Source organism: Oncorhynchus clarkii, unplaced genomic scaffold (genome assembly GCF_045791955.1).
Source record: "Oncorhynchus clarkii lewisi isolate Uvic-CL-2024 unplaced genomic scaffold, UVic_Ocla_1.0 unplaced_contig_8744_pilon_pilon, whole genome shotgun sequence".
NCBI lineage: Eukaryota > Metazoa > Chordata > Actinopteri > Salmoniformes > Salmonidae > Oncorhynchus > Oncorhynchus clarkii.
Window position 1 is genome coordinate 121,667 of NW_027260955.1, and position 20,307 is coordinate 141,973.

Below are 20,307 nucleotides of genomic sequence, written 5' to 3' on the forward strand. Positions count from 1 at the left end.
CTGAGAATAACCTACACCTCACCCCTTCCGAGCTCAGAATAAACTCCCCCCTTCCTAATAAACTGCACCTCACCCCTTTTTATCTGAGAATGAAAAATAACCCTCCCTCTTTTTTTATTCAAACTAATCCCGTGCGGTTAATCACGCCCTTCATGTCCGCACATGCGCAACAGATGCACTGTTGGTAACCGCGACAACAACATGACTGCGCTTGGAAGATGATAGGTTTATAATTCTGTTGTTGCCTACACACTGGGAGGATTTGACAGCCTACAATACGTGCTTGTCTGATTCTAGTTGATATTCGGAGTAAATTAGTCTTGTTGAGTCCACATTCAACTTCTGCAAGGTTAGTGACATTGAGTTTCGTGTATCAAAGTAAACTCTACTCCACGGAGAAGTCCGCTTAACTTAATTTATCCTAGCTAGAGACCGATGCTGTTATTGCTCTGTCATGTTGTATTTTTACTCCATATTATCCCAATAAAAGTCTTAGCAAAATAAGAAATATTGTAACATCTAATAACAAAACACTCGGTATAGTGTTTGGTCTTAACGTGATGTTTTGTATTGACGTTGAACAATAACGGTGGGTATTTGAAGGCTTAGGCTATATATTCAATGCAGTTATTTTTCCTTTTCTCTTCAGTATTTTTGTTCAAGGTGTACCATAATAAATAAGGTACTACTAGTAAATAACCCTATCCTCTACAATGAGGATAAGAAGAGTTGTGAAGACGGTGTTGAGTGTGGAGCAGGTAGAAGGTGTGGGAGCACATGTCCGCAGAAGCATAGGAAGAAAGGAGGTGAGTTACTGTCATGCTGTCTGTCTTACATCTGCCTAGTTTATCATGTTTAATAATATCCTTTTAAAATACCAAACTAAACCACATATTATGACATGGTAGGCTGATATATTGTCCATCCATGTATTTCAGCTGATTAACCTGGATCCTTTCTTGATGTTGGATGAGTTCAAAGTCAAAAAGCCATCTGGCTTCCCCGATCACCCCCACAGAGGATTTGAGACCGTGAGTAGGCTATCTATTCTCTCTCTCTCTCTCTCTCTCTCTCTCTCTCTCTCTCTCTGCCTGTCTAGCTAGCGCGATGCAGCATCTACACTGTCTCTCTCTATCTGGAGTGATACAATGTTGTGTTCTGACTGAAGCCCTGGCAGATCGGACCGTCATGTGGAATAACAGGTTCATATGACGCCGTTGAGGGAAGGTGAGGCACGTACCATTAATGATGAGGGAGGATGAGGCACATACCATTAATGATGAGGGAGGATGAGGCACATACACCATTAATGGTGAGGGAGGGTGAGGCACATACACCATTAATGGTGAGGGAGGATGAGGCACGTACACCATTAATGATGAGGGAGGATGAGGCACGTACACCATTTAATGATGAGGGAGGGTGAGGCACGTACACCATTAATGATGAGGGAGGGTGAGGCACGTACACCATTAATGATGAGGGAGGGTGAGGCACGTACACCATTAATGATGAGGGAGGGTGAGGCACGTACACCATTAATGATGAGGGAGGGTGAGGCACGTACACCATTAATGATGGAGGGTGAGGCACATACACCATTCATGATGAGGGAGGATTTTATTTTTTTTAATTTATTTTTTTATTTCACCTTTATTTAACCAGGTAGGCTAGTTGAGAACAAGTTCTCATTTACAACTGCGACCTGGCCAAGATAAAGCATAGCAGTGTGAACCAACAACAACACAGAGTTACAGATGGAGTAAACAATAAACAAGTCAATAACACAGTAGAAAAAAAAGTCTATATACATTGTGTGCAAAAGGCATGAGGAGTTGGGCAAATAATTACAATTTAGCAGATTAACACTGGAGTGATAAATGAACAGATGGTCATGTACAGGTAGAGACACTGGTGTGCAAAAGAGCAGAAAAGTAAATAAATAAAAACAGTATGGGGATGAGGTAGGTAAATTGGGTGGGCTATTTACCGATGGACTATGTACAGCTGCAGCGATCGGTTAGCTGCTCAGATAGCAGATGTTTAAAGTTGGTGAGGGAGATAAAAGTCTCCAACTTCAGCGATTTTTGCAATTCGTTCCAGTCACAGGCAGCAGAGAACTGGAAGGAAAGGCGGCCAAATGAGGTGTTGGCTTTAGGGATGATCAGTGAGATACACCTGCTGGAGCGCGTGCTACGGGTGGGTGTTGCCATCGTAACCAGTGAACTGAGATAAGGCGGAGCATTACCTAGCATGGACTTGTAGATGACCTGGAGCCAGTGGGTCTGGCGACGAATATGTAGCGAGGACCAGCCGACTAGAGCATACAGGTCGCAGTGGTGGGTGGTATAAGGTGCTTTAGTAACAAAACGGATGGCACTGTGATAAACTGCATCCAGTAGAGTATTGGAAGCTATTTTGTAGATGACATTGCCGAAGTCGAGGATCGGTAGGATAGTCAGTTTTACTAGGGTAAGTTTGGCTGCGTGAGTGAAGGAGGCTTTGTTGCGGAATAGAAAGCCGACCCTAGATTTGATTTTAGATTGGAGATGTTTGATATGAGTCTGGAAGGAGAGTTTACAGTCTAGCCAGACACCTAGGTACTTATAGATGTCCACATATTCTAGGTCGGAACCATCCAGGGTGGTGATGCTAGTCGGGCGTGCAGGTGCAGGCAGCGAACGGTTGAAAAGCATGCATTTGGTTTTACTAGCGTTTAAGAGCAGTTGGAGGCCACGGAAGGAGTGTTGTATGGCATTGAAGCTCGTTTGGAGGTTAGATAGCACAGTGTCCAAGGAAGGGCCAGAAGTATACAGAATGGTGTCGTCTGTGTAGAGGTGGATCAGGGAATCGCCCGCAGCAAGAGCAACATCATTGATATAAACAGAAAAAAGAGTCAGCCCGAGAATTGAACCCTGTGGCACCCCCATGGAGACTGCCAGAGGACCGGACAACATGCCCTCTGATTTGACACACTGAACTCTGTCTGCAAAGTAGTTGGTGAACCAGGCAAGGCAGTCATTAGAAAAACCGAGGCTACTGAGTCTGCCGATAAGAATATGGTGATTGACAGAGTCGAAAGCCTTGGCCAGGTCGATGAAGACGGCTGCACAGTAATGTCTCTTATCGATGGCGGTTATGATATCGTTTAGTACCTTGAACGTGGCTGAGGTGCCCCCATGACCAGCTCTGAAACCAGATTGCATAGCGGAGAAGGTACGGTGGGATTCGAGATGGTCAGTGATCTGTTTGTTGACTAGGCTTTCGAAGACCTTAGATAGGCAGGGCAGGATGGATATAGGTCTGTAACAGTTTGGGTCCAGGGTGTCTCCCCCTTTGAAGAGGGGGATGACTGCGGCAGCTTTCCAATCCTTGGGGATCTCAGACGATATGAAAGAGAGGTTGAACAGGCTGGTAATAGGGGTTGCGACAATGGCGGCGGATAGTTTCAGAAAATAGAGGGTCCAGATTGTCAAGACCAGCTGATTTGTACGGGTCCAGCTTTTGCAGCTCTTTCAGAACATCTGCTATCTGGATTTGGGTAAAGGAGAACCTGGAGAGGCTTGGGCGAGTAGCTGCGGGGGGGCGGAGCGGTTGGCTGAGGTTGGAGTAGCCAGGCGGAAGGCATGGCCAGCCGTTGAGAAATGCTTGTTGAAGTTTTCGATAATCATGGATTTATCGGTGGTGACCGTGTTACCTAGCCTCAGTGCAGTGGGCAGCTGGGAGGAGGTGCTCTTGTTCTCCATGGACTTTACAGTGTCCCAGAACTTTTTGGAGTTAGAGCTACAGGATGCAAATTTCTGCTTGAAAAAGCTGGCCTTTGCTTTCCTGACAGACTGCGTGTATTGGTTCCTGACTTCCCTGAACAGTTGCATATCGCGGGGACTATTCAATGCTATTGCAGTCCGCCACAGGATGTTTTTGTGCTGGTCGAGGGCAGTCAGGTCTGGAGTGAACCAAGGGCTATATCTGTTCTTAGTTCTGCATTTTTTGAACGGAGCATGCTTATGTAAGATGGTGAGGAAGTTACTTTTAAAGAATGACCAGGCATCCTCAACTGACGGGATGAGGTCAATATCCTTCCAGGATACCCGGGCCAGGTCGATTAGAAAGGCCTGCTCGCCATATACCATTAATGATGAGGGAGGGTGATGCACATACACCATTAATGACGAGGGAGGATGAGGCACATACGCCGTTAATGATGAGGGAGGGTGAGGCACATACACCATTAATTATGAAGGAGGGTGTGGCACATACACCATTAATGACGAGGGAGGGTGAGGCACATACACCATTAATGATGAGGTAGGGTGTGGCACATACACCATTAATGATGAAGGAGGGTGTGGCACATACACCATTAATGATATGGAAGGGTGTGGCACATACACCATTATTGATGAGGGAGGGTGTGGCACACATACACCATTAATGATGAGGGAGGGTGAGGCTCATACACCCTTAGTGATGCGGGAGGGTGAGGCACATACACCATTGATGCACTTCCTGCTAACGACCAGCAGATGGCACTAACAGGCCTACTGTAGTGTAAGCCTCGTCCAGAGAAAGCTTCTCAATAGGTTTGTATACTGGGGTTTGAATGAAAACCCACCAATATCACATATTTAGACAGAGGGGAGGAGGGAAATTAAACTTCTGCTTTGGAAGTGGTGTTGGTGAATCACGGTTTCCTCAACCATAAAGGCGATGGTCCACAGTGGGAATTTATAGAGTCAAAACAAGTGTTTTTAATAGAAAAGTCTCGGCCTGTTTTTGATACTGTAGATACGTGTGTAACCAAACATACCATGGCCCAGACCAGATGAGGCCATAGGCCCAGCCGATACTGTAGATACATGTGTAACCTAGCCTAGCGTCTACCATGGCCCAGACCAGATGAGGCCATAGGCCCAGCTGATACTGTAGATACATGTGTAACCAAACATACCATGGCCCAGACCAGATGAGGCCATAGGCCCAGCCGATACTGTAGATACATGTGTAACCTAGCCTAGCGTCTACCATGGCCCAGACCAGATGAGGCCATAGGCCCAGCTGATACTGTAGATACATGTGTAACCAAACATACCATGGCCCAGACCAGATGAGGCCATAGGCCCAGCCGATACTGTAGATACATGTGTAACCTAGCCTGGCGTCTACCATGGCCCAGACCAGATGAGGCCATAGGCCCAGCTGATACTGTAGATACATGTGTAACCAAACATACCATGGCCCAGACCAGATGAGGCCATAGGCCCAGCCGATACTGTAGATACATGTGTAACCTAGCCTAGCGTCTACCATGGCCCAGACCAGATGAGGCCATAGGCCCAGCCGATACTGTAGATACATATGTAACCTAACATACCGTCTACCATGGCCCAGACCAGCTGACACTGTATATGCATGTGTAACCTAACATACCATGGCCCAGACCAGATGAGGCCATAGGCCCAGCCGATACTGTATCTGTGTAGCTTAGTGTCCATCTGGCCGCGGACTGGACCAGACCTGACGGGGGCGGGGCTGAAGCGCCCACGGCCCAGCATTCCATGCAGCAGGTGTGTTGGCTCACTGTTACATCTCAGAGCTCAAAGCCGCGTGCGCTGCCAGATCAGAGAGAGGCTCTCGCCCCCCTGGCTGGAGGTTTAGAAGCCTCTCTGAGAGACAGATGTTTACCTCTAACCTCTATAGCTTTCTACTTCCTGTCCGTTTTGACCTCAGTCCATGTGGCAGTGGTATGGACACGGGGAGTGAACACGTGCTCTTGTCTGTCCTGCTCAACGGACACTGCATTACACACACACACACACACACACACACACACACACACACACACACACACACACACACACACACACACACACACACACACACACACACACACTGTACATATTCAATCTGTTAGACTTGCACGAGGAAAATATGAAATCAATGATTTACCATACTATGCTTTCCAGTCTTACAACCTTTATGATGAGATTTCCTTCCCAAACCATTCATGTTTACAACCGAGATTCATTCATCTCTTTCCTAATCTCAACCTCAATTGGCAAAGACTTAGAGAAAGTTGTTTTCCACTTCTCTAGACATGGTTGGTATTTTGGGGAGGGGTAACTGCAGAGCACAGTTAATGTTTTGTTTTGCCTCTCAAGCTGTTATATAAAATCAGCAATGGCTCATCTGTGGGTTTGTGAATATATTTGGATCTGTTTCGTCTTTGTTTAGGTGACCTACCTACTGAAAGGCGTTTCAGCCCATGAGGATTTCTGTGGCCACTCTGGACTACTGAAACCAGGGGATTTACAGGTAGAGAAACACCTAGTGGCACTCACAGTACGGTATGTAGGTTCCTACTCTTCACCATACTCCCACCAGAACCAATGAAGCATCATAATGCCATGAGGATTTCTGTGGCCACTCTGGACTACTGAAACCAGGGGCTTTACAGGTAGAGAAACACCTAGTGGGCACTCACAGTACGGTATGTAGGTTCCTACTCTTCACCATACTCCCACCAGAACCAATGAAGCATCGTGCCTTCAGGAGCATTTCCTGTGTTTTTCCCATGCAGCAGTCGTAAAGCTGTTGTCCCTGGTCAGTCAGTCAGCATCAACCAGGAAGTGGTTTAATAGGCACTAAATAGACACTAATGCCACTGGCATTAAACAAAGCATGTGTGTGTATGTATGCTGATGATTCAACCATGTACACATCAGAAACCACAGCTAATGAAGTCACTGAAACCCTTAAAGAGTTGCAGTCTGTTTTGGAATGTGTGGCCAGTAATAAACTGGTCCTGAACATCTCTAAAACTAAGAGCTTTGTATTTGGTACAAATCATTCCCTAAGTTCTGGACCTCAGCTGAATCTGGTCATGAATGGTGTGGCTGTTGAACAAGTTGAGGAGACTAAATTATGTCATGTTCTGTGTGGACCCAGTAAGAGGAGCTGCTTCTTTCTCAACAGCTAACAGGGATCCTGATAAAATACCAAGATACTACTACAAGAGACTTGGTGTGTGTGTGTGTGTGTGTGTGTGTGTGTGTGTGTGTGTGTGTGTGTGTGTGTGCAACAGCTAACGGGGATCCTAATAAAATACTAAGATACTACTACAAGAGACTTGGTGTGTGTGTGTGTGTGTGTGTGTGTGTGTGTGTGTGTGTGTGTGTGTGTGTGTGTGTGTGTGTGTGTGTGCAACAGCTAACAGGGATCCTGATAAAATACCAAGATACTACTACAAGAGACTTGGTGTGTGTGTGTGTGTGTGTGTGTGTGTGCAACAGCTAACAGGGATCCTGATAAAATACCAAGATACTACTACAAGAGACATGGTGTGTGTGTGTGCGTGCAACAGCTAACAGGGATCCTGATAAAATACCAAGATACTACTACAAGAGACTTGGTGTGTGTGTGTGTGTGTGTGTGTGTGTGTGTGTGCAACAGCTAACAGGGATCCTGATAAAATACCAAGATACTACTACAAGAGACTTGGTGTGTGTGTGTGTGTGTGTGTGTGTGTGCAACAGCTAACAGGGATCCTGATAAAATACCAAGATACTACTACAAGAGACATGGTGTGTGTGTGTGCGTGCAACAGCTAACAGGGATCCTGATAAAATACCAAGATACTACTACAAGAGACTTGTGTGTGTGTGTGTGTGTGTGTGTGTGTGTGTGTGTGTGTGTGTGTGTGTGTGTGTGTGCAACAGCGAGAGAGAGAGAGCGGTATAGACAAACACCATTGGGGGGGGGGGGGGGCTGGAGCTACTAACCCAGGGCAGACGGGTTTCCTCACAGTGGAACAGGAGGGGAAAGCTGCTGACGAAAGTTTTAAGTGTTATTGCTCAATTAGCTTCCCACAGCAACGCTGCATCACCCTCAGGGCACTGAAAAGTTGCATCAGAAATGACTCCCTTTTCCCTATATAGTGCACTACTTTTGGCTAAAACCCCTATTCCCTGAGCCCTTATTCTCTAGACCAGGGGTACTCAACTCTTACCTTACGAGGTCTGGAGCCTGCTGGTTTTCTGTTTTACCTGATGATGAATTGCACACACCTGGTTTCCCAGGACTAAATCAGTCCCTGATTAGAGGGGACGTAGAGAACACGCAGTGGAACTGGCTTCGAGGTCCAACGTTGAGTTTGAGGGCTCTAGACCCTATTTAGTGCACAGCTTAGCCTCTGGACCAAAAGTAGTAGCGGCCATTTTGAACACAACCTTCCAGTGTGTTCTTTTAATGTTAGCGGAGCTTTGAGAAGAACAATGAACATCCACTAGCTACATATCACAGCACTGGGGAAGATAGACATCCACTAGGTACATATCACAGCACTGGGGAAGATAGACATCCACTAGGTACATATCACAGCACTGGGGAAGATAGACATCCACTAGGTACATATCACAGCACTGGGGAACGAAATGTGTAAATGTGAAGTTAATTTCCTCCTGGAAACCAGTTAGTTCCAGTATTAAGTCCACATGGGTGATTTATTATGGAAATCATATCAGACAACACTGATTTCATGTATATTATACTGTACAATTCTCCTTTATGTGGTTAGTAATTGTGTTTTGTGTGTGTGTGTGTGTGTCTGTCCCTCTCTGTATCTGTGTATGTGTGTTTCTGTGTCCGTCTCTGTGTGTCTATGCCTCTCTGTATCTGTGTGTGTGTGTTTCTGTGTCCGTCTCTGTGTGTCTATGCCTCTCTGTATCTGTGTGTGTGTGTTTCTGTGTCCGTCTCTGTGTGTCTATGCCTCTCTGTATCTGTGTGTGTGTGTTTCTGTGTCCGTCTCTGTGTGTCTATGCCTCTCTGTATCTGTGTGTGTGTGTTTCTGTGTCCGTCTCTGTGTGTCTATGCCTCTCTGTCTCTGTGTGTGTGTGTTTCTGTGTCCGTCTCTGTGTGTCTATGCCTCTCTGTATCTGTGTGTGTGTGTTTCTGTGTCCGTCTCTGTGTGTCTATGCCTCTCTGTATCTGTGTGTGTGTGTTTCTGTGTCCGTCTCTGTGTGTCTATGCCTCTCTGTATCTGTGTGTGTGTGTTTCTGTGTCCGTCTCTGTGTGTCTATGCCTCTCTGTATCTGTGTGTATGTGTCTGTCCCTCTCTGTATCTGTGTGTGTGTGTCTGTCCCTCTCTGTATCTGTGTGTGTGTGTTTCTGTGTCCGTCTCTGTGTGTCTATGCCTCTCTGTATCTGTGTGTGTGTGTTTCTGTGTCCGTCTCTGTGTGTCCATGCCTCTCTGTATCTGTGTGTGTGTGTTTCTGTGTCCGTCTCTGTGTGTCCATGCCTCTCTGTATCTGTGTGTGTGTGTTTCTGTGTCCGTCTCTGTGTGTCCATGCCTCTCTGTGTGTCTGTCCCTCTCCCTCTCTGTCTCTGTGTGTCTATGCCTCTCTGTATCTGTGTGTGTGTGTTTCTGTGTCTGTATCTGTGTGTCTGTGTCCTTGTCTCTTCATAAGTGGATGACGGCAGGCAGAGGGGTGGTCCATGCAGAGATGCCCGTGTCTGAGGAGCCCGTCCAGGGCCTGCAGCTGTGGGTCAACCTGAGGAGGGAGGACAAGATGGTGGAGCCCCAGTACCAGGAGCTGAAGGACAGCCAGGTCCCCAAGCCCAGCAGGGAGGGGGTCACTGTGGCCGTCATCTCTGGACAGGCCCTGGGGGTACAGGTGAGGAGCACCATACTAACCATGACCCTGGGTGTACAGGTGAGGAGCACCATACTAACCATAACCCTGGGTGTACAGGTGAGGAGCACCATACTAACCATAACCCTGGGTGTACAGGTGAGGAGCACCATACTAACCATAACCCTGGGTGTACAGGTGAGGAGCACCATACTAATCATAACCCTGGGTGTACAGGTCAGGAGCACCATACTAACCATAACCCTGGGTGTACAGGTCAGGAGCACCATACTAACCATAACCCTGGGTGTACAGGTCAGGAGCACCATACTAACCATAACCCTGGGTGTACAGGTGAGGAGCACCATACTAACCATAACCCTGGGTGTACAGGTCAGGAGCACCATACTAACCATAACCCTGGGTGTACAGGTGAGGAGCACCATACTAACCATAACCCTGGGTGTACAGGTCAGGAGCACCATACTAACCATAACCCTGGGTGTACAGGTCAGGAGCACCATACTAACCATAACCCTGGGTGTACAGGTGAGGAGCACCATACTAACCTTAACCCTGGGTGTACAGGTGAGGAGCACCATACTAACCATAACCCTGGGTGTACAGGTGAGGAGCACCATACTAACCATAACCCTGGGTGTACAGGTGAGGAGCACCATACTAACCATAACCCTGGGTGTACAGGTGAGGAGCACCATACTAACCATAACCCTGGGTGTACAGGTGAGGAGCACCATACTAACCATAACCCTGGGTGTACAGGTGAGGAGCACCATACTAACCATAACCCTGGGTGTACAGGTCAGGAGCACCATACTAACCATAACCCTGGGTGTACAGGTGAGGAGCACCATACTAACCATAACCCGGGTGGTGGTAGTGGGTGTGGCCAGTTGTGCGGTTTTAGAGACCCTCTTCTTGGCCGCAGAGACAAACTGCTGCTGTTTTAAAGCAAATTTCCTGCAATTCTATACATTTTGCCGTGGGGCAGAGAGAACATTGTGCTATTTTTTTTAAAGCTAATTTCATGCCATTCAAAAAAAATGTGCCATAGGGCTGAGAGAAGATTTTAAAGCTAAATTCCTTCAATTCTACACATTTTATCATGGCTTATGCCTTGTTCTTATGCTATCTGAATGACTCAAACATTATAATAAAATCAATGGGGGCCCCCTGACATGATATTTCTTACATTTTGGATTCTCCCCGACTGTTTATTTTTTATTTGGGGGGATTGTTAGTTCTCAAAGGTAATCATTAAAATATATATATATATTGCTCTATTATATTTTCTACATATTTTATCTGGGTTTTAGTTATTTAAGTTTATACAAGTTCTTATGGATGTTTGTTCTGACTTCCACATGGCATCAACCAGTGTTTCCCCTATATGCGCTTAGCAGCGGTGCACCACGGGATGGTAAAATCATTTCTTATTTTTATATACGTTTTTCGGTGGCGTCCACGAATTAGCAACGGCAGTACGCCGCTACTAAACGCATTTAGGAGAAACACTGGTTGATGTCATGTGGAAGTCATAACAAACAGCCATAAGAACATGTATAGATTTATATATTTCTCACCCTACAATGTAACGCATTTGTAATCACAGGCCCAAAACCACAGTGGATGAAAAGGGGGGGGGAGTTTATCATCTCCATCATTGTCATCATCATTGTTCCTTTGTCACTGTATTATACATAATGAATACTTAGTGTCGGCTGTTGATATGATGTGCTGGGGTCTTGCCCATATCAAAGCCAGAAAACTTTATACAATACAATGACTGAGATGTTGAAAGCCTCAGGCCTAGATATGACTCGCCAGAAATCCCAACCAACCACAAGACATTCAGCTTCATCATGTGACGTTTGCAGGCAATTACGTCTTCACGAGTATCCATCCTCTTTCTCCCCCCCCTCCTTCTCCTCCTTATTTTCTCTGTGTCTGTCTGCTGAGTTAGACGAGACAGGAAATGAGTTGCAGGTTTCTGGGGAAGTGGGTTTGTCATGTTTCAGATGTAAATTTGACCAGGGCCGGTTGGGTTTGGGGTTACTCTAGGGCAGGAGTGGAGACTGACAGACAGAGTTTCTAATGACGTCTATAAGATTTGTCATTTTACAGATGAAAATGTGTTGAAGCTAAGAAAGGGGCGGGGCATCGCTGGGACCGTATTGCCTGGCGGGGTTACTCTAGGGCAGGAGTGGAGACAGACAGAGTTTCTAATGACGTCCATAAGGTTTGTCATTTTACAGATGAAAATGTGTTGAAGCTGGGAAACGGGTTGCCTCTGGTTACTACAGGGCAGGGGGAGACACTACAGACCGGCAGAGAGGCTAACGATGTCCAACAGGGTAATAGACAGGTAACTGTCAAAATAAAGGAAACACCAAAATAAAGTGTTTTAACATGTCATTGGGCACCACGAGCTGCCAGAACAGCTTCAATGCAACGTAGATTCTACAATCTGAGGGATGCGACACCATTTTTCCACTAGAAATTCCATCATTTTGTGTTTTGTTGATGGTGGTGGAAAACGCTGTCTCCGGCGCTGGTCCAGAATCTCCCGTAAGTGTTCAATTGGATTGAGATCTGGTGACTGAGACACAACACACATTATACAGAACCCTAAGCATGATGGGATGTTAATTCCTTAATTAACTCAGGAACCACACCTGTGTGGAAGCACCTGCTTTCAATATATTTTGTATTCCTCATTTGTGTTTCCTTCATTTTGGCGGTTATCTGTATGTAAATGTATTGGGACTGGGGGTGGGACTGGACTGGGACTGGGGGTGGGACTGAGCTGGGACTGGGTGGGACTGGGACTGGGGCTGGGTGGGGCTGGGACTGGGTGGGACTGGGGGTGGGGCTGGGTGGGGCTGGGAGTGGGACTGGGCTGGGTGGGACTGGAGCTGAGCAGCTAAATTTGATTGGTAAAACACACTGTGATTGTTCAATTTCACACTTTTTAAGTGTTTATATGAGAACCACCAGAAAGTGTTGAATTTACGTTTTTCAAAGTGTTGCCCTTTTAACACTGATACTTTCCAACACCAGTGGCATTAAAATGTTACACTAACTCACTGTTATGGTGATCACTGATACCGTCACAGCATATTCTTCAGTGTTAAATAAACACTGAGAGTGTTACATTTAACACTGGTCCAGTGTCTATACTGGTCCACACTTTCAGTGTTAAATGAGCACACTGCTTAGTGTAAAGCCTTATTCTCCAGAGTGCCTTGCCTTTCGAGTGACTTGTTGAGTTACGACCCATGCCTGTATCTGTTAGTGACAGAGACACGAGCAGCAGAAGTCTGATGAGAGCGGATACAAATTCATTGCTTTAAACTAATTATGACAAATGTTAAAGAAATGTTGAGCGATGTAATAAAGTAATGACTTTTCAAATAAGTTACGTTACACGTTATGCTGGCTTACAAATTGTTAGCTACGCTAGCCTTACGAACCGCACATCATTACAACAATTGCTTGTATGTACTGGTATGTTAGCTAGCTACGTAATGTTAGTTGGCTACTAATACATTGAACTTTCCAGTATATTAACTATATGCTATCTAACTACCTACCCAACATTTATTAACTTGATTATTCACGTCATTCTTAGCTTAGCTAAGTGGTATAGTCTGCGTTCTGAAGTCGTAAGATGTCTATGCTAACAAACTAGCAAGGAGTTACATAGCAACAGCATCAACTTCCGGTAGACAGGCGAAGCGCTACTACACTCAACTGAAAGGATACTGTTTGTTTATAGTATACTAAAATATACTTAAAAAATTCTAAAATATACTGTTAAAAGAGGAAGTGGGAAGGGTAACACCAACAGATCAGGGTGCTTGGTGTTAAAAGAGGAAGTGGGAAGGGTAACACCAACAGATCAGGGTGCTAGGTGTTAAAAGAGGAAGTGGGAAGGGTAACACCAACAGATCAGGGTGCTAGGTGTTAAAAGAGGAAGTGGGAAGGGTAACACCAACAGATCAGGGTGCTAGGTGTTAAAAGAGGGAGTGGGAAGGGTAACACCAACAGATCAGGGTGCTAGGTGTTTAAAGGGGTGCTGCCTGGAATGTTGGGGGTCAGGGAAATACTATAAATGTCTTGTCCTTTTTTTTGTCCAGTCAAAAATCTTCACCAGGACTCCAACACTGTATCTGGACTTCAAGCTGGATGGAGGAGCCAAGCATGTACAACCAGTTCCTTCAGGTAAAACTATCTTTACTGAATAGGCCTTCTGTGGCTCTGGTCCAGGGCGTTACGTGCTCCTTGAAGAAAGCTCTAGCTGCATGTAACACCATGGACCAGAGCTTGGTCTACTGTAGCGATATTGTTCTGTGTGCTCCATTCATCCACAATCTGGCACTAAATCTGTTAACCTTTTCAGTAAAGTTAGCAGAACCTTTCAACTCAAACCCTAGCTAAGTGCTGTGTGGTGTGTATGACACACGCTTTCTCATTGTGGGAACTGTACTGTACCTGACATTGGTTTGTGGTGGGAGAAAGTTGCTATCTACTGTCTGTGACAAACAGAACAGACTCCAGGGGTTAGGAGTCTTCTAAAGTTTATACAACTGGCTTGGTTTCCATGGTCACCCTGCCTGTTCTCTATGGAGTCTGGTGCTGTGTGGTTGCTATGGAGTCGGTGGTGCTGTGTGGTTGCTATGGAGTCAGTGGTGCTGTGTGGTTGCTATGGAGTCGGTGGTGCTGTGTGGTTGCTAGGGAGTCGGTGGTGCTGTGTTGAATGGTCACATTATACCATACGTAAGATGTTCAGTAGTCCATTACGTGTGTGTGTGTGTGTGTGTGTGTGTGTACACAGTCAGGGTTGGTGCGTTGAATGGATGGCTCCCACGTCATCGTATTACAGGGCCCTATGGTGGATTAGAAATGAGGCCATCTCAGTGTTATGGCCCACAGCTCACATGGCAAGACGTCGGTATACCAAGTGGTCAGACTCGCCCACCAAGTCACATCATTTAGAATATGAGGCTTTATAAATGTCGTGATTGTTGTGTATACTGTGACAGTTAACTTGTTAATGAGGTAACAAAATGCATTATCAATGCCAGTCCAAAACAACAGTTTTTCTATCATCTCTGCTAGGATGGACCTCGTTTATCTACACACTGGCAGGATCTGTCTGTGTTGGTGAGTTTCCTCTATTTAGTTTCTGTTGAACAGTTTTCCATTAGTTCCTAACTGCCCTGCAGCCTCATGTTGATGGTCACCCAGAACAGTGTTGTGTTTGGTAGTGGTTCAGAAACACTCTGCATCTTGTTGCTGTCCCTCGTCCAGAGAGAGAGACAATCAAACAGAGCAGGTGCATTTATTTAATAATGTTCCCTTCCTCATCTCCTCCGTCCTCTCTGGGATGTTCCCTTCCTCATCTCCTCTCCTCCGTCCTCTCTGGGATGTTCCCTTCCTCTTCTCCTCTCCTCCGTCCTCTCTGGGATGTTCCCTTCCTCATCTCCTCCGTCCTCTCTGGGATGTTCCCTTCCTCATCTCCTCCGTCCTCTCTGGGATGTTCCCTTCCTCTCCTCCGTCCTCCGTCCTCTCTGGGATGTTCCCTTCCTCATCTCCTCTCCTCTGTCCTCTCTGGATGTTCCCTTCCTCTTCTCATCTCCTCTGTCCTCTCTGGGATGTTCCCTTCCTCTTCTCCTCTCCTTCATCCTCTCTAGGATGTTCCCTTCCTCATCTCCTCTGTCCTCTCTGAGATGTTCCATTCCTCATCTCCTCCGTCCTCTCTGGGATGTTCCCTTCCTCTCCTCCGTCCTCTCTGGGATGTTCCCTTCCTCTTCTCCTCTCCTCCGTCCTCTCTGGGATGTTCCCTTCCTCTTCTCCTCTCCTCCGTCCTCTCTGGGATGTTCCCTTCCTCATCTCCTCCGTCCTCTCTGGGATGTTCCCTTCCTCATCTCCTTCGTCCTCTCTGGGATGTTCCCTTCCTCATCTCCTCCGTCCTCTCTGGGATGTTCCCTTCCTCATCTCCTCCGTCCTCTCTGGGATGTTCCCTTCCTCGTCTCCTCCGTCCTCTCTGGGATGTTCCCTTCCTCATCTCCTCTGTCCTCTCTGGGATGTTCCCTTCCTCATCTCCTCTGTCCTCTCTGGGATGTTCCCTTCCTCCTCTCCTCTGTCCTCTCTGGGATGTTCCCTTCCTCTTCTCCTCTCCTCTGTCCTCTCTGGGATGTTCCCTTCCTCTCCTCCTTCCTCTCTGGGATGTTCCCTTCCTCTTCTCCTCTCCTCCATCCTCTCTGGGATGTTCCCTTCCTCTTCTCCTCTCCTCTGTCCTCTCTGGGATGTTCCCTTCCTCTCCTCCTTCCTCTCTGGGATGTTCCCTTCCTCTTCTCCTCTCCTCTGTCCTCTCTGGGATGTTCCCTTCCTCTTCTCATCTCCTCTGTCCTCTCTGGGATGTTCCCTTCCTCTTCTCCTCTCCTTCATCCTCTCTAGGATGTTCCCTTCCTCATCTCCTCTGTCCTCTCTGAGATGTTCCCTTCCTCATCTCCTCCGTCCTCTCTGGGATGTTTCCTTCCTCTCCTCCGTCCTCTCTGGGATGTTCCCTTCCTCTTCTCCTCTCCTCCGTCCTCTCTGGGATGTTCCCTTCCTCTTCTCCTCTCCTCCGTCCTCTCTGGGATGTTCCCTTCCTCATCTCCTCCGTCCTCTCTGGGATGTTCCCTTCCTCATCTCCTTCGTCCTCTCTGGGATGTTCCCTTCCTCATCTCCTCCGTCCTCTCTGGGATGTTCCCTTCCTCATCTCCTCCGTCCTCTCTGGGATGTTCCCTTCCTCGTCTCCTCCGTCCTCTCTGGGATGTTCCCTTCCTCATCTCCTCTGTCCTCTCTGGGATGTTCCCTTCCTCATCTCCTCTGTCCTCTCTGGGATGTTCCCTTCCTCCTCTCCTCTGTCCTCTCTGGGATGTTCCCTTCCTCTTCTCCTCTCCTCTGTCCTCTCTGGGATGTTCCCTTCCTCTCCTCCTTCCTCTCTGGGATGTTCCCTTCCTCTTCTCCTCTCCTCCGTCCTCTCTGGGATGTTCCCTTCCTCTTCTCCTCTCCTCTGTCCTCTCTGGGATGTTCCCTTCCTCTCCTCCTTCCTCTCTGGGATGTTCCCTTCCTCTTCTCCTCTCCTCTGTCCTCTCTGGGATGTTCCCTTCCTCTTCTCCTCTGTCCTCTCTGGGATGTTCCCTTCCTCTTCTCCTCTCCGGGATGTTCCCTTCCTCTTCTCCTCTCCTCTGTCCTCTCTGGGATGTTCCCTTCCTCTTCTCCTCCGTCCTCTCTGGGATGTTCCCTTCCTCTTCTCCTCTCCTCTGTCTTCTCTGGGATGTTCCCTTCCTCATCTCCTCTCCTCTGTCCTCTCTAGGATGTTCCCTTCCTCTTCTCCTCTCCTCTGTCCTCTCTGGGATGTTCCCTTCCTCTTCTCCTCTCCTCTGTCCTCTCTGGGATGTTCCCTTCCTCTTCTCCTCTCCTCCGTCCTCTCTGGGATGTTCCCTTCCTCTTCTCCTCTCATCTGTCTTCTCTGGGATGTTCCCTTCCTCTTCTCATCTCCTCCGTCCTCTCTGGGATGTTCCCTTCCTCATCTCCTCCCCTCTGTCCTCTCTGGGATGTTCCCTTCCTCATCTCCTCTGTCCTCTCTGGGATGTTCCCTTCCTCATCTCCTCCGTCCTCTCTGGGATGTTCCCTTCCTCGTCTCCTCCGTCCTCTCTGGGATGTTCCCTTCCTCTTCTCCTCTCCTCCGTCCTCTCTGGGATGTTCCCTTCCTCTCCTCCTTCCTCTCTGGGATGTTCCCTTCCTCTTCTCCTCTCTTCCGTCCTCTCTGGGATGTTCCCTTCCTCTCCTCCTTCCTCTCTGGGATGTTCCCTTCCTCTTCTCCTCTCCTCCGTCCTCTCTGGGATGTTCCCTTCCTCTCCTCCTTCCTCTCTGGGATGTTCCCTTCCTCTTCTCCTCTCCTCCGTCCTCTCTGGGATGTTCCCTTCCTCTCCTCCTTCCTCTCTGGGATGTTCCCTTCCTCTTCTCCTCTCCTCCGTCCTCTCTGGGATGTTCCCTTCCTCTTCTCCTCTCCTCCGTCCTATCTGGGATGTTCCCTTCCTCTTCTCCTCTCCTCTGTCCTCTCTGGGATGTTCCCTTCCTCTTCTCCTCCATCCTCTCTGGGATGTTCCCTTCCTCTTCTCCTCTCCTCTGTCCTCTCTGGGATGTTCCCTTTCTCCTCTCCTCCGTCCTCTCTGGGATGTTCCCTTCCTCCTCTCCTCTGTCCTCTCTGGGATGTTCCCTTTCTCCTCTCCTCTGTCATCTCTGGGATGTTCCCTTCCTCTTCTCCTCTCCTCTGTCCTCTCTCGGATGTTCCCTTCCTCATCTCCTCCGTCCTCTCTGGGATGTTCCCTTCCTCCTCTCCTCCGTCCTCTCTGGGATGTCATGTCAACGTTGGGATGTAGTCTTCTGATCTGAAGCCAATAGCAACTCTAGTAATGGTTTAGGAATGGGACAAAATCCCACTTGAACCCTTCATGTTGTGATTCATGTTCCAGGGCAACCTTTCCCTATATAGTGCCCTATGGGGCCTGGCCAACAGTAGTGCACTATGTAGGGAATAGGGTGCCATATGGGACGCAGGAATAGATGTATGTCTTGTGGTACTATACCTGTAACAAATGGTTTCACCTACAGTCCTGTGACACCCTGCTATACAGAGTTGAACTATTCCCTACAGTCCTGTGACACCCTGCTATACAGAGTTGAACTATTCCCTACAGTCCTGTGACACCCTGCTATACAGAGTTGAACTGTTCCCTACAGTTCTGTGACACCCTGCTATACAGAGTTGAACTATTCCCTACAGTCCTGTGACACCCTGCTATACAGAGTTGAACTATTCCCTACAGTCCTGTGACACCCTGCTATACAGAGTTGAACTGTTCCCTACAGTGTTTGTCTATACAGGACACGTTAAGCCTGTCCTTTTTCACGTGTAAAAATTTTACGTTTCTTTTGTTTGTCAATGGGAAGCACATATTTGAGAAGGAGGAATTGTATTTTCATTATGATAGATGTCAGCTAGCGTGAGAAGGAGGAGTTGTATTTTCATTATGATAGATGTCAGCTAGCGTGAGGAGGAGGAGTTGTATTTTCATTATGATAGATGTTAGCTAGCGTGAGAAGGAGGAGTTGTATTTTCATTATGATAGATGTTAGCTAGCGTGAGAAGGAGGAGTTGTATTTTCATTATGATAGATGTTAGCTAGCGTGAGAAGGAGGAGTTGTATTTTCATTATGATAGATGTCAGCTAGCGTGAGAAGGAGGAGTTGTATTTTCATTATGATAGATGTCAGCTAGCGTGAGAAGGAGGAGTTGTATTTTCATTATGATAGATGTTAGCTAGCGTGAGTAGGAGGAGTTGTATTTTCATTATGATAGATGTCAGCTAGCGTGAGAAGAGCTAGCGTGCTCTTCACTCATTTAGAAAGGGCTTTTGTTACATTTCGCACATAGTTGATATTTGTTTCTACAGGAAGTTGCATTATGATCTGATTAAATGGAATCGTTGCTTCGTAGGATCTCACGGAAAGCTCCTTTTTAATTGTAGACAGATGTTTTGAAACCAGAATCAAGTTGAACCGTTCGCTGTAACTAAGATTAAGGTGGGTTTGAACCGAGATGCCACTGAATCGACAGAGTGTGTAGTCTGTAAGGCAAATCAAGCACAGCTGTGTCTGAAAAATACATCCACCACAACTTGAAGCGTTTGGCGTTTCAGCATTTCTTTTGACCTTAGTATTCAGATGAAGGAAGCAGACTTCACCATGTCAGATGGAGAGGAAATGCACATTTTCTTTGGTTCTTGATTGCAGTGTTTCCCTCGGGTTAAAATCTTGACAAAAATTCCTCAAATTAAAGTTGTATTGTTTGCCATTTCTTTTGAGGTAATAATCTTGTTTTCATCCCAGGGGCCCGTCTGTAGAGTTTATTCTGTTTTCCATTGCTCTTTCAGGTCCAGATGCAGAGCAGCAGAAAGTGGAGCCACATCACACCATCGTGTTTGATGATGGAGACTGCATAGCCGTAGAAAACAAGGTAGGCTGTCTGAACTTCTTACAGACTCTTAACACAGTTTTCAGGAATTGTAAATTCACTACAACTCAAACTCCTTTCTCCAGACATCAGAGGTTTGCCATTTTGTCTTGATTGCGGGACAGCCGATCAATGAGCCGGTGGTCCAGCATGGTAAGACCTTCATTTCTTTACATCACTGAACTCCAGTCAGTTACCACAGTATTGGATCGTTCATGTGTCACGTGACACACTACACTTTCCTTGTTCTCTCCAGGTCCGTTTGTGATGAACACAGAAGAGGAGATCAACCAGGCAGTCAGAGACTACAGGACAGGGACCAATGGGTTCGAGAGGGCTACGGCTTGGAGGTCTAAGATCAGGGATTCCTTCTAAGAATCGGCAGACATCTTCTAATCATGTTATAGGTCTTGTCTTGTTATGGTCATGTGACCCAAGTGTATTTTAATCATGAACCAGCTTGATGTGTGTTTGTCTCTTTTTAAATCATTAAGTTGTCATTTTATACTGATTTTTTTTGTTTTGTTTTTTGTTTTGTTTTGTTACTGTGCCTCCAAGCCATTAAACTGAAATGTAAATGATGAAAAA

The 20,307-nt window shown here is 46.9% G+C and overlaps 1 protein-coding gene across 2 annotated transcripts; it reads left to right on the forward strand.

Annotated features, from left to right (window-relative positions):
• Nucleotides 1-181: 181 nt before the first annotated feature.
• On the forward strand, nucleotides 182-20,307 carry LOC139402529 (pirin-like). Of its 2 annotated transcripts, XM_071146525.1 has the most exons (10): nucleotides 182-349; nucleotides 650-806; nucleotides 939-1,031; nucleotides 6,235-6,315; nucleotides 9,465-9,671; nucleotides 13,790-13,874; nucleotides 14,772-14,816; nucleotides 19,640-19,722; nucleotides 19,806-19,872; nucleotides 19,976-20,307. In XM_071146525.1, the coding sequence occupies exons 2-10, from the start codon at nucleotides 714-716 to the stop codon at nucleotides 20,092-20,094; spliced, it is 873 nt and encodes a 290-aa protein (XP_071002626.1). In that variant the 5' UTR covers nucleotides 182-349; nucleotides 650-713; the 3' UTR covers nucleotides 20,095-20,307. The 2 variants fall into 2 exon arrangements, with proteins under 2 accessions (XP_071002626.1, XP_071002627.1); XM_071146526.1 differs by lacking the exon at nucleotides 14,772-14,816.

Coding starts and splice junctions, on each gene's coding strand:
- LOC139402529 (XM_071146525.1), top strand. CDS start 714: ATGAGGATAAGAAGAGTTGTGAAGACGGTGTTGAGTGTGGAGCAGGTA. Junction 14,817..19,639: donor GGCAGGATCTGTCTGTGTTG/GTGAGTTTCCTC, acceptor TTGCTCTTTCAG/GTCCAGATGCAGAGCAGCAG. Junction 19,873..19,975: donor TGAGCCGGTGGTCCAGCATG/GTAAGACCTTCA, acceptor TGTTCTCTCCAG/GTCCGTTTGTGATGAACACA.